This window comes from Ambystoma mexicanum, chromosome 9 (genome assembly GCF_040938575.1).
Source record: "Ambystoma mexicanum isolate Mex_15411 chromosome 9, UKY_AmexF1_1, whole genome shotgun sequence".
NCBI classification, from domain to species: domain Eukaryota; kingdom Metazoa; phylum Chordata; class Amphibia; order Caudata; family Ambystomatidae; genus Ambystoma; species Ambystoma mexicanum.
Genome location: NC_090931.1, coordinates 366,048,778 through 366,062,684, shown reverse-complemented (window position 1 = coordinate 366,062,684; position 13,907 = coordinate 366,048,778). Strand labels below are relative to the sequence as shown.

The window sequence follows — 13,907 nt, the reverse complement described above, 5'->3', positions numbered from 1 at the left end:
TCCTTTCGTTTTCCAGGTCCCAGACTTAAGTGTAGCAAACCTTGACATGCACTTTTTACAGCCAACCTCCTCTTGCATCCCTCCCCCTCATTCCTCTGCAGACCATCTTGTGATTTGTGCAGCTTTATTTATTTAACTTCCCACTGCCCACCGACGGCTTCACCATATATTTATGGCCAGACTGGCCCCCAATCTCTTCCTTCTCCAGCTTTATTAAAACTGCAGAAGGAAAGGCTTGCGTCCAATATCTTTTTATGATATTTCTATAATAAGAGAGATCAGGGTGATTGTTGATTCGATTAACGTGTTATGCCTACTGCGAGTGACACATAGTCCCATGTGTCATGAATGTCCACTAACAGTGCATGGACTGGGGTACATCTGTATTCTATTGTGGCCCGCTATAGCTGTAAATAAATAGTCAACAATGTAATCGAGAAAAGTCATGTTACTGTGTCATTCGTTTTATTGTTTACCTCTCTCTGCCACCAGCCACCTTTGCATTAGCTGTTCTGCCTCCCCTTTTGTTTAGAACTTTCTCTTCAAATGGTAAAGAGTGGGAGATGACCCAACAGCAATTTAATTGCCTTCTTTTCAGATTTAAAATGGAGCTCCAATAACCATACAAAACAGTTTCCTCTAGATCCTAAGCCCTGGAAAAGACAGGATCAGCCCTTATGTCTCTACCGAAGCCAGCAGTACTTTGCACCTTCTACCAACAGTGCGCCTGCGTTGACTTGTTATGCATGCTTGATTGGCTCTGGAGTATTGAGTGCTTAAGTACCATGGTCTACCAGGTGTTTCTCAAAAGCCCGAAGTGGGATATATTCCGGATGTTGATACTGAGCCATCTACAGCTTCATATAATTAAATGCTACAGGTTCCCGTGCATTTGCATAGTTTCCCGCCTAAGTGGACACTGCACAGTACATGCACAGGCCGGTAGTTGATTAGCTCAGTGTTTTTTTTTTTTGTTCTTCCTATTTTGAGGACATTGAATTACTTTCCATGGCTCTGCCTTATTTTCCTGTAATAATTCTCAACCAGCCAATCGGAAAGAAGCCCTCCCAGCATGTGTTTCTTTCTTTTATTGTGATACTTCATTAAAATACCTGGCAGCAAACATTCTAGCGCGTTTGCCAGGTAAAGACACTGTTCATTTTATCTAATTTTAAACATTTTAAATAGTTTTCTGCTCTTAGCAGGCATATTTTGCCAGCATCACTAACCACTATAAACCATTATTATGCACCCTCGTCTTTAGCTCAGGGCACAAAACCTAGGAGGTGGGCATTTACCTCATGATAATGCCCTGAAGGGTATTCATTACTGCTATAGGTCAATAGAGGCTGTATAATGATGCTCTTAAATCTATGACCTTTATCTTGGTGCACATAATGCCCAATCATAAATCAGAAGATTAGAAGATATTTTTTCAAAATATTGTGAACATTTAAAGTAATGCTGCAGTCTGAAATTCTTGTGGCCTGAAAACAAATATCCAGTGCAAAGAGAGATAGTCTAGTAAAAAAATGTATTTTAAAAATAGATAGGCAACATTAAAAAAATAATACTAACACTTTTTTTTTAAAAACTTCCTATGTAAAATTTTGAGCTATTCAAGCTCAAAATTCGCAAAAGCAAGCACATGGGGGCATCCATTTTGTGAAATGGATGCCTGCCTGTGCTGGCATTTGCTTTTGCGGCACTAATGAAAGAAAAGCCAGCCAGCTGTAGTAAACAAAAGCTACCGCTGGGTGGCTTTTCCTTCATTGGTGCTGTACGCGGAGGACGGGGACCGGAGACCAGAGCAGGAAAGCTGCAGCTGAATCTCGGTAAGTGCTATTTATTTTAAAAAAAAAATAAGCACTAGCTGCGTTTTTTTCTTCTAGGTTTTCCGGGCTGGAGAAGCCCGGAAAACTTAGAAATAAAACCGCAGCTTTAAAAACGTTGTATTTATGTTTGCGGTCGCTTTTGAAGCGACCGCAAACATAAATACAACGTTGTGTTTGAAAACGCTGCGGTTTTTCTTTCCAAGTTTCTCAGGCTCCTCTGGCTCGGAGGACTCTATGGGAATGGGGACCACGTAAACACCGGCACCGGTAATAACGGTGCCAGTGCTTCTGTGAAAGTCTTTGGGCTGGTGCCGGTCCGCCCGGCAAGTCAGACCTGCTGGGCGGGACGGCACCCGCCCACCAGACGTGTACTTTGCCGGTACGGAAACAACGGTGCCGGTAAGATTACCAGCACCGTTGTTTCCGTACTGGCAAAGTTGTAATGAGGGCCACTGTTTCATTTTTTGAATATGCTTTTCAAAATGTTTGCCATTATGGAAAGAAACCTAATCAATTTCAGATGCTTTTCCTTTGTAAGGGTTGGGCTGTAGGGGTCCCTTCTAGTGGAGCGAAAACGAGTGGTAGGGATTGCGACGGCAAAGGGTTATGAATAGGCAGGCGGCATTACAATGGATTCCTATGCATATCTGCCTGCTTTGCTTCCATAGACATCCAGTGCATTACTGCCTGCTTGAAAATCAAATGCTGGCAGTAATGAATGCAGATTTGTATGGTTGAGGGGATAGGGGTGGCGGAAGCTGTACACCGTGCCCCCGCTCGCCAACAGCATGCATACCTTCTTACTCATGCTTTTCAAGCATGCTTGTTCACGTTATTTCAGAATGTAAAGCTCTTCTCGTCATAGTGAATCCTCAGAAGCTACAGACCGACTATTTCTAAGTTGTCCATCTCTCTCTCTCTCGCCCTCCAGGTTGCCGGGGAGCACAAGTATCACCCAGAATGCTTCAGCTGCCTCAACTGCCAGGTCTTCATTGGAGATGGAGATACCTATGCTCTGGTGGAACGGTCCAAGCTCTACTGGTAGGTCACTGACCGGCTCTGCAAGGCAGCTAGTGGGTGGAGAGAAAATGGGCATTGGGAGCAGAAAAGGCATTGCATGAGCTGGGTGTGAAAGGGGATATTGTGAAGGTGTTTTATGAGTGAAGATATGCCCAGCGGTATTGCGTGCACATGTGTGTGCCTCTGTTGGTTTCTCGATCCGACCGTCCAGCAGCACAATGCCATTTGTGACCCCTCCAGCCAGTCCTGACTTCTCAGCAAATAGCGCTTTGTATGTTGGAAAATCCAGCATGCAAAGGGATGCTGGCTGTAACAAAATCACTTTTACACAAAAGAGGAATGCCTGTGGGTCTGTTATTTAGTTAACTTCACTAAAAAAATTATTCAGTCTGAAAACCCAGGGCTTATGCACTGAATGTCAAGTAAACGGTGAGTAGCCAGGGCCAATATTTATGTGATTGACCAATAATAATATGGCAATCAACCCTTTGTCGGGGGGAGGGGGCAGTGGGGGGGAGGGTTTAGTGGACATGGCCTGTAACAGCCCGCCACCAGCCCGAGCCTGGGGCTATACGGCATTGCCAGCCATGTACGCCTCCCGACAAGGTGGTGATAGCCATTCACACCACAGGGTTCTTCCAAGGTGCAAATATTTTTTTACTGGAGTTGGGCTACGGGCATATTGCGCGAGCCCAATCTCCTTCTAAAAATACATAAAAAGCAAGATGGCCAGCACCATAGAAAAGGGAATTGGCCCCTTTTCCATTTCCATGGCAGCCATGGATGGGAGGAGCGCTGAGACTGGATCACAAATCTCTGGTCCAGCAGGCAAGTGAGGAGGTAGGGAGAAGAGTGCAGAAAGGGTGTACGTTCTTTTGAGGGTAGGGGGAGAATGGGGATGGGAGGAGATGCTCCCTGTTGCCTCCTCACAATCAAAGTGCCGCCATGCGTGGAAGGACGCTGGGTGGCTAGAAAGAGCAGACAGTACACAGTGTGTTCTTGCCAGCTGTTTCAGTCACCTAATTGGCTGAGCGCCCTTCCCCAGGTGCAAATATTAATTACTCATGATTTTATCAAGCAACAGAAGTTCCAAAAGAGAGTTGCAGCTACAATTAAGTTTTCTTCGAGAAATAAGCAACTAGAACAGCGTGGGTAAAAAAAATACAGACAATGGAATATAAGTAAACATAAAAGATGGAAGTGAAATAAGCAGAATGCTCTATGACACGGTAAAGGTTAATTTTTTTCTTGCACGTCTACTAGGTGTCTCCGCTGCTGCGTCATCACATCTTCTCCATTTGGAGACTGGCCTGGCTTTTTTAACTGATCTATTATTATTGAGGTCGATTTTATTGTGCCATGCAGTGGTTAAGTAAAGATGTGAGACTAACCAGACTGCTAGTAAGGAATTTATTATCACTGGGGAACTGTCGCAAAAGAGAAGGACTGGCTTTTATTAAAAGATCAATAGGGGCTACGGGGCTCAGTGACTGCTTGGAAAACCGAGAAAATATTGCCAGCATTCCTATCCAGTTTCCCAAAGCCACATTTGGGACTGTCCGGGACAACATTCTAGAGGGCGCAAATATGCGTAAGGTGTGTGTCGGGCTGCATCTCCTGCCACATCCCTTAGAAGGAAGAGCTGGATACCCCGCCATGGTTTCAAATGTATATCATCGGGCTTCCCGGGCCAGGGCTCGGCAAAATGCCCTCTTAAACCCATGACATGCAAATGGTCAGAAGAGTGCAACGGTGCTGAAAGCAGTTTGTTTGCCGCACTTTCTATTGTAATATCGTTCGGAAACGCTATTTATTGAATTTTTTTAGAGGGTGTGGCACTGCGATGGAGACCAGTCTTCATGTTACCGATGTCCCACCCTGAACCTGAGGTTGCCTTTGCTAGTTTTTCCTTTTGGCTATTAGCGCCACCTATAAGCCAAAACTGTTGTTTTAGAGTACAGTTGGGGCGAAATGGCATATAAGGGGCACAGAGCTTGTATGTTTGGTTATTTTACCCACCAATTAATGGCCCATGGCCATGCTAATACCTACGGCCAACCCCGCCCGCTTCCTGCCCCTTCCCGCCCAAAACATATTCTCCTGGGATCTCTTTGTACTTCCTTTTTCAAGCCTTACCATCAAACGTTGTGTTTGAAGTGCCTGCCAGTGTTTTTTCGAAGCAGTCTTCTGAGAGTTAATTACTTTATTTGATTTGTGAATGTGGTACTGGTGTAATAAAAATGTCAGCCATGTCCGCCTTCAGCCACCCGATCTATAAGCACCATGCATCTCGGTCACTGAAGTCCTGTTAAAAACAAGCTTTGGCAAAGCCAACCATTTTGGAATATGTATAAATATTAGGCAGATACTCGCACCATATTTCAGCTGATGCCATTGATGGCTAGTTAATACAACTATGGAAGTGCCTGGCAAATTCCTGTCCCATGCCTGCACAAGTCAAAACTGTTGGCTTTGCCAATTCTTGTTTGAAAGCTGTCTGGTATCTAAGATCCCCATTAATGGCAGAGTAGAATTGTGCTTTATTTGTAAATATATGCTTCGACGATGTACTTTTCTTTTAACGTTTATTTTATGGGGATGAGATGTTGATTTTAATCGTATGTCAATTTTTTAAATAATATTATGCATGAGTTCTAATTTGTTATTTTATATTGTGATGTGCTGATGTTATCTATGACGTTTTATGGATTCCATGCAATCTGAAATAAACAAATTGCATGATTGACTAAACCGGGGCCGTTTTACAGTTATGTTGATGGGGGGGGGCTCTCTGGAAACGGTCTGAAAGGTCGATACAGGGAATGCTCCATGTCGGTTTTCCTTGGCCGTATGTGCAGCCTGCTGGTAGGGCACTTGCCAATGTGTGGGTGGGCAGTAGAAGGAATGCTCAAGTCTGATTCTGGCAGTCACAGGACACGTGGTGCAGACTGGAAAAAGGGACTCTGGCCCTTTACGACTCTGCCTTCATGAGTCTGCCAGCAAGGCGCCAGTGCTACCGGCGGGTTACCGGCAGACTCGCCTTAGCGTTCCCAGAGCCCGCTATCCGGTAACACCCGGTGTTACTGGGATAATACAGGTGCCGGCAATGGTGGTACGTTTCCATTGCTGGTAGGGGCCTGAACTCCCGGCAGGTGATGGCTGCCTGTAGTTCACTGCCCCTACCGGAAATGTTGAAGTGTGTTGGTCTGGGAAAAATTCCAGATCTGGTATAACCAGCCATTTTGCAGCATTTTTCCTGGACCGGCACACTTGTAAGGAGGGCCAATATCTTTTGAGGCTTTAAAGATAAATATTAGGGCAGCGAGGAGAAGAGCGCGTGCCTCTAAAACACACTCTGATCGTCAGTGTTTAGGGAAGTGTCTAATGTCTGGATACACTCTCTAATTTTATTTCCCTTCTCTCCTCCTCGCTCCTCTCCTGCTATTTCATATCACTATATGCCTCTCCGTCTCCTCCATCACCTCTCCCATCCTTCCGTCTGACACCATCACTTTTTGCCACCATTATCTTTCTGACTTACCTTATTCCTTCTGCTCATCATCCCACATCTTCTTCAACCTATCCTCTCTCCCTTTGTCCTTCCGTTATCTCTTCTTACCCAATTTTCTACCCTTTGTCTTTCTTGCCCGCCGCTCGTTTTTGGTAATCTCACCCTAACCTCTCTCCATAATCTTTACCTTTTATTTTGCCCACCACTCTCTATCAAATGCTCTTTCTCTTGTTCCTTCTTCCTTTCCTGGGTTGCCTCTCACCTAACCCTCCTTCCCTCCTGCCCGGCCACTACGCCTGTCTCTCCGACTCTTTTGCTCCTTCCTTTGGCATCCTTTACTTCCCCCATGCTTTTTTCGGCGGCTGCCTTCCTGCAGTGGACACTGTTATTACCAGATGGTGGTGACGCCTGTCATTGAACAGATCCTCCCGGACTCGCCATCAGCTCGGTTGCCCCATACAGTCACCCTGGTGTCAATCCCGGTCTCGGCTGATGGCAAGAGAGGCCTCTCCGTCTCCATTGACCCAACCTGCAGTGCCCCAGGATGTGGCTCGGAACACTCCCGCGCGGTGCGGGTTCGAGAGTGAGTATCGGTTGTGTATGGTTACTATAATCCCCAGATTTTAGTAGGTGTGCATTGTGTTCATATATTCTGCCAACTTCAGAGTCGAGGATAGACTGGCTGTATCTGCCAAATTAGATCTGAGCAAAATACATATGCATCATGTGACTTTAATCACGCCATAGTAATATAGCCCGTGGTCTTCAAAGTTTTTTGGCCTGGGCCCCCCTGAGCAAAGTTTGGGCAGGCCGGGCCCCCCCAAAAGTGCCATATGGACAGTATGTAGAAATCTCTATGAACTTTTGCGTGCCGTCACCACACTGTACTCCAGTACAGACCCTGGGCTCTCCCTACCCTACTTCCACCACTATCCCAGTGCTGCCGCCCATCCTGCTACCACCACAGTCCCATAACACAAGCATACACACATCCATACACATTTAAATAAAAAATAAATTGCCATAAACGTACCTTGCGTGGTTGCTAAAATGCTCCGCTCCAGGTTTCAGAAGCACCCCCTCGCACATCCATGCAGTGCCCCAGCTAGCATGTCCAATGAGCTTTGCAAGGCTGACGAAGCAAAACACCCCCAGAGTTGCATGGCTCAGTGATCATGTGCGGCTGGGGAAATGAAGAGTTTCCCTTTGACAGTTCAGCCAGCCCAGGAGCACTCCCTCAGCTGGAAAAAGCAGCTGAGGGAGTGCTCAGTGTTTCACTGGGCTGGCTCCTCAGCTCCTCCATAATGGGTGAGGTGGCAGTGGGTGGACGCCCCCCTCACCCATTATGGATGAGCCGGCAGGCTTGGACTGGCCAATAGGGCGATGATAGTACCAAAAATGCTAGTGTAGGCCAGTAAAAATGGGCCACTTTTTTGACCATTGTTGCTGAATAAATATTCTTTAAATATCAACATTTGTTTAAATTTGAACAAAAAACAACCTTTTGGGTACTATTCAAACAGTCTGTGACTAAACACTGAATATCCATTTGCCACTGCTGGCCATTTTTTCATTGGTGCCTAAGCTGTTGTATGGCCCAGTCTGACCATGTGAGCTGCCCCTTCCCATTTCCTCCAATCTAAAAGAAAAATAAAAAAAATCTTTTTTTTTTAATTATTCTTTTTTTTACATTTCATGCTGGGCTCTGGCGCACCCCCTGGGAGGTGGCCGCGCCACAGTTTGAAGACCTCTGCCCTATAGACTGATGGTGGGAGGGGGTTGGTATTATGGCATAATGACCCCACTGAGGGCCAGAAGTTGGAGAAGGGCATTATCCCAACTCGTAATGGCTCTTGCCAAGGTCTATACGCTATTAGCACATAGTGGTAGTAGTAATACATGTTTTGGTGGTGAACACAAATTGTTATTTTAATAATGAGTAAAGTAAATAGGCAAACTATATAAATGAAATGTGGATTTATTTTGTAATATTTAATTAACAAGGTTGTCTTCATTAGTTAAACATTTTAATTTCAAACTTGTTTGAACCGAAACAGGTTTCAAATAAGCATGCATTAGGTATCATGTAAAAGAAAACTGTTTCACTATAAGAAAGTGAAAGTGTTTTTCCTAAATGTTAGTTTTCCCTTGCATGTGTTACATAGTAGATAGCATGCCACAACTAAATTAAAAACCTAGTCCCAGGCAGGAAGTATATTTCCTGGAAAATGCATTGTTTCCATGCCTGCTTTTGAAGATGGAACGTTCGGAATGTAGGTAATACCAGTAGTTATTGACTGCACTCTAGACATTCTGATTGGCTGAGACGAGGGCACTAACGATCTCCATGTGCTAATTCAGATTGTGCTTAAGCAAATGAATGCTTGCCTTGCACTTTGCAAGGTGTGGGCTTTAGGTCTTGCACATCCCTTGTTCTCCCTTTTTTGCAACCGCGTGAGCTATCTCTGTGAGGGTAAGCACGCATGTCTCCTGTTCTATGCCTGATCCTGGCTGCCATCTTTATTGGGTAATTTCTTCAACAACAGAGATACCCCCAGCAGAAATGTGTGCTAACTACTCTAGGTGGGGCTATAGTGTCCTCTATATCCGGCGCCTGCTCGCCTAGTTACTGTTGGGGATCTGGAATGGTGCCTGGGCTTTGCTATCATGGTATCTGTAGGTTCTGTGTTGGGACCCTGCTGCAGATGAGGTAGAGGCACCGCAATTATCCCAGCTCTCTTTATGACCCCAGGTCGAATGTTCTAGCGATTTGTATATGGGCCCTGCTCGAATGCTGACTTGCGAGAGGCTGTGATGGTAACTTTCTGGGGTCTTGCCCTGCTTCAAGTGTTATGGGATGCCCAAGCTATTCTTAGGACTTTGCTTTCTGCTGCCCTGAGATGAAGGCTGCAGGCCTCTGCTAGGGGCCTTAACAGGTCCCTGAAGTCAGACAGGGGGGGATGAGCTCTGCTCTCTTCCTGAACAGAAATGACTGGCTCGCATGAGGTTCCTGATCTCTTGCATCCTCCTCGGCTGCATCCACGCGTGTTTCTGCTCAGTAGCGATGGACCCGGCTCACCACTTGAGCATTATCTTGGGTGTTGCGCCATGTTGCCAATGATACTTTAACCGGTTTCCTTCCATCTGCAGAGTCGATACTGACTGCATCAGTCCAGATGTGAAGAATTCCATCCACATTGGGGACCGGATTCTCGAGATCAATGGCACGCCGATCCGCAATGTCCCTCTCGATGAGGTAGGAGGAGCTTTCCCCTTCTTTCCATATCATTGTACGACCAAGATGGCTGCCCGATAGCATTGTGTGCATGGTGCACTGGAAATGCAGTGCATTCTGACTCCATGTTATGGTGGGATTCGATTCCATTTCTTGAGCAGGACAGATTTCACATCAGTGTTTTGGAAGAGGGGAGGATTCAGGTACAGTCTCCAGGAAGGCAGACATTTTAGGCTCCAAGCCCTGAAGATTGTGGTCATTTGGTCTCCAAGCTAGGTGTGGGGGAACTGGGTGTGCATTGCCATGGAATTGGTATGCAGTGTCTTTGAGCTGGTGTTTATTTGGACTAGATATACTGGAAAAGAGGCGATATGTGTTCCCTATACAGAATGGAGGGTAGAATGACTTGAGGTCCATGTACTTGATGTGGGATGAGCACATGTAGCCTCTCTCTGCTGGAAGAATGCTGGGTTTTGATTGGATTTAAAGCAACTTGACATACCGTCCTTGGTGTAGGGTATTGTTCTGAGGTGTGGTTGATTGACATGAACTGTACTGGGACTGTGGTAAATGCCATTAGACTCCATGCACTGGAAGTGTACTAAATGCCATTTGACTCCATGTACTGGGAGTGTGGTGAGTGCATTTGGACGCCATGTGCTGGGCGGGGAGTCGGTTCATGTGGTCTCCATGTGCTGGATGTAGAATGCACCGCTTTAGATACCATGCAGTGGGAATGCAACAGATTATTCGGATGCCATCTTCTGGGAGAGGGTGAATTGATTTTAACTCACTCACATGGACTGGGAGTGCGGTGAGATCCATGTACTGAGGCCAGTGGATTGCTCTGTACTCCATTTAACCAGAGTGTGGTGGCATTACGTGGACTCTGTGTACCTGGATTGGGGTGGTTGTTTAAGTGTCTGCTGGTGTTGTCAAGTCTCAATGTTTATGTTGGTGTTTAAAAATATGCAACATAGTGTGAAGGAAGGGCTAGAAAGAACAAGTGGAAGGACGGCTAACATGCGCTGTCATACCCGAGCAGAGGTTACTTACAGACCTGTACAGTCGATAAAGGATAGGGGAGAGGGAATTATATTGCAGCTTTTTAAATTGGGTCTACACATTTCAGAAGTATAACGGTCCTTGACAAAAGTGGATGTCCTCCTATACCTCAAGTACAATCAATGCAAGCAACAGCGGTAGGTGTGCAGGGTTGGGACTCAAGGCCATGAATTAGGTGAATCTAGATCTTAAAAGCTTAGCAGCATAGACCAGTTCTCAATTCCTTCCAGATTCTGAAGTCTCATTGGTGGGCTCAGTTTCTTCCAAGCTTCCTGTGCACATCCGCACACATATGCGTTGCTTGTGTAGGGTACGTCTTCCCTTCAGACGCTGATCGCAAACTACCTGTGGATGTGTGCTGTTGAGACAGTGTATGTACATGCAACCCAATGCCCAGTGTGGTCCCCGAGTTATTCACCGCACCTCGAAGGTTATTGCCGGTGCCGCTCATAAGCAATACCAATACCTCAGAGCAGGCACATTAGGGTCCCTTCTTTCTCGACCAAAGACTAGTCTGGTTGCCCTGTTTTGGAAAAGGTGTAGTTGCCCCAATAACTTTCAGGTAGTCCAATGTAAAGACGGTATCAGTGTGATTGAGAAAAGATCACATCGAGCTGACTTAATTCAAGCCCTAAGGCTCGAACTTGGTCAACTCAACACTGGGTTATGGTGTGATTTTCTTGATCATTTGTAATGGCAGGAGTGTACATTTAGTCCCCACAAATACCTGCGAAAAGGAAAGATATGATAAGTATCAAATATGTTGGCTGGGTACCAGAATAAACCAGTAGACAACGGCTAATTGAACAGAAGGCGATTCTGACTGATATTGCTAAATGGAATGATTTCCAGAATCGTTGTGGTCAGAAACTGTGTCTGCATGTAAGCGGATCATGATTTGTATATCATGCAGATACATCTGGAAATTAATCTAGCCAATCAGTGGGTGCATGTAAAGGTTAAAGAGCCATGGTGGGAGGGCGGAACACTGGAGTGTTGGCCCGCCGGATATCGCATGGGAATTCGAAAAGAAGGGGCCTAGGTTCGGTCTCATCTATTCTACTTCCCTTGTATATGGTCCTGGCCGATCCACGCCACCTGTCTCTGACTCATTCTATCAATACCTTCTGGAAATCCCATCTCTCCTTAATGTTTATTTCTTGTCACTACCTCCTTGTTTGCAGGGCTCAGGTACCAATCATATCGGTAGCCGTTTTACTGCTTTTTTTGACTGCGATGTTTATGAGGAGCAAGCGTGCCATGATCCCCTTGGAGGAGCCCACTCTCCCTCACCCCTTACTACCCTGAAATCTAATTTAAACCTTTATCCCACACCCCCGCAAAAAAATGCTGCGAAAAAATGTGGTAACAGTGCGGTTCACCAAATGCGCGTAAATGGCTGCAGCTGCAGTGAGCTGGGCTTTTGCCCCCAGGTGGTCTTTGAATCTCTTAGCTATTCATGCGCGGTACACTGTACAGCTCTGTCCCTTTAGCACGTGCTCTCTGTCCCTATTGCGCGTGTGCTCTCTCTCTCTCACCCTCTTTCTCTCTCTCGCCTTCTCTCTCTCTCTCTCTCCTCTCTCGCCTCCTCTCTCTCTCGCCTTCTCTCTATTCTCCTACCATGGAGTCAATTTTACTAATCCTCTCCCACCTCATAATTTTTTTTATCTCACCGCCGTTTTCCTTGGTCCTCGCTAGATTGACCTTCTGATTCAGGAAACCAGCCGCCTCCTGCAGTTAACCATCGAACACGACCCTCATGAAGCTGTGGTGAGGGAGCACCCCACGGAGAGCAGCCCTCTGGCAGATCTGCGGAGCCCCCTGAGATCGCCATCCAGGACCCCCTGCCTAGAGGCTGGCGCCAACCGGCAGAGGACAATCATGTAAGCTGATCCCATCCTGCAGTAACCGATACGGCCAGAAAACTGGGATTCCAAAGTCTATTGTGGGTTAAAGATCAGGTAAACTTCCCCCTATGAGTCCAGGACAAATCCCCGAGTACCAGGACTGAGGGTGTTCTACAGTGTAGCATTGCTGTCGGCTCTTACACTTTTCGGCAAGGGAGCAGCTGTGTTGTCAGACCATACAGGCGCCCGAGACCTATTTGACAATAGGGCGGTAAGAGTTAGCAAATATGCCCAGGACGTGAAAGTGGCATATATTAACATTAATGTAGAGTTTTGAGGATGCACATGAGAATGATGATAATGATGTGTTATTTAAATAGCGCCTTAATTCAAAGCGCCACCACTTGAGAGCTGCAGAGCTTGAAATCAAGCGCTATACCCTAGCTAAGATAATGTAGTTATTAGGAGGAGGAGGAGAGAGCTTGACATGGAGGGTTCTAACCTTTCAAAGAGCTTGTAGAGGTGGAACCGAAGGAAAAAACACTGTTAGCATAAATGAGTCTCGGAAGTGGAGGGATGTTTTACATTCATGAAGCATAGGAATATCATGGTATGGGAAAACTGTAGACGCGGGGTGTTGTCTCTTATTAGTCTGTTAGCTGTAGATGGCTGGCCAGAAAACAGTGGTAGAAGTAGTTGGGGCCATCTAGAGTGAGAGAGATTGTATGTTTAAAAGTGGGGTATTTTGCCTAGGACAGAGTATGGGGTAAGCGAGGACTTGTCGCTGGGCACAGTGAAAGACGTCAAAGAGTGCACTCCAAGAGAGAGTGCTAGAGTTAGCTGGTTTTCTCTAGAGAGAAGAGTGCTTGAAGTGGAGACTTATGCTTTAGAGGTGTGATTAGTCTATATGAAAGGGCATTGCCAGACAGTCATCGGAGCAGAAAATTGTCCGAGAATTAATGTTATAGGTATGGGAGTAAACCAAGCCAGAGAGAGGGTTGGAGGAGGGAACCCCTGTTTTTAAAGTAGATATGTCTACAGATAAGTGACTGTGTAGAACTAGTAAGTGAGTGTTGAGGGTGGATGTGGGTATGATATGATATGATAGGCTATTTATTACGTGCTTAATACCCAGAGGTTTCTAAGCGCGGACCCTGGGATCAAACCTGTGTTGCTCTGTGTCGTCTTGCTTCCAAGGTGAACATGCTGCCCCTGAGCTATCCTTCCGATGGCGTGTAGGGAGCGTAAGGATGGGATTGGAAGAGTGTATGTAGCAGGCGAGACAGCTGGAAGTGGGAGAGTATACCCAAGGAACAAGAGTTTGGCAAGTGGGAGAGTGCGCGCAGGAAGAGAGCGTTTGAGTGCACAAACGAATATAAAACATTGGGAGTGGA

At 46.1% G+C, this 13,907-nt stretch overlaps 1 protein-coding gene across 4 annotated transcripts in view; it reads left to right on the top strand.

Annotated features, from left to right (window-relative positions):
• The window catches only part of LIMK1 (LIM domain kinase 1), a 340,745-nt gene that overhangs the window by 256,924 nt on the left and 69,914 nt on the right, over positions 1-13,907 (top strand). For all 4 annotated transcript variants that reach the window (XM_069614802.1, XM_069614804.1, XM_069614803.1 and 1 more), the window contains 4 exons: positions 2,767-2,876; positions 6,743-6,949; positions 9,517-9,622; positions 12,365-12,549. In XM_069614802.1, the coding sequence (XP_069470903.1) occupies positions 2,767-2,876; positions 6,743-6,949; positions 9,517-9,622; positions 12,365-12,549 (608 nt within the window). The remainder of the gene's footprint in view (positions 1-2,766; positions 2,877-6,742; positions 6,950-9,516; positions 9,623-12,364; positions 12,550-13,907) is intronic.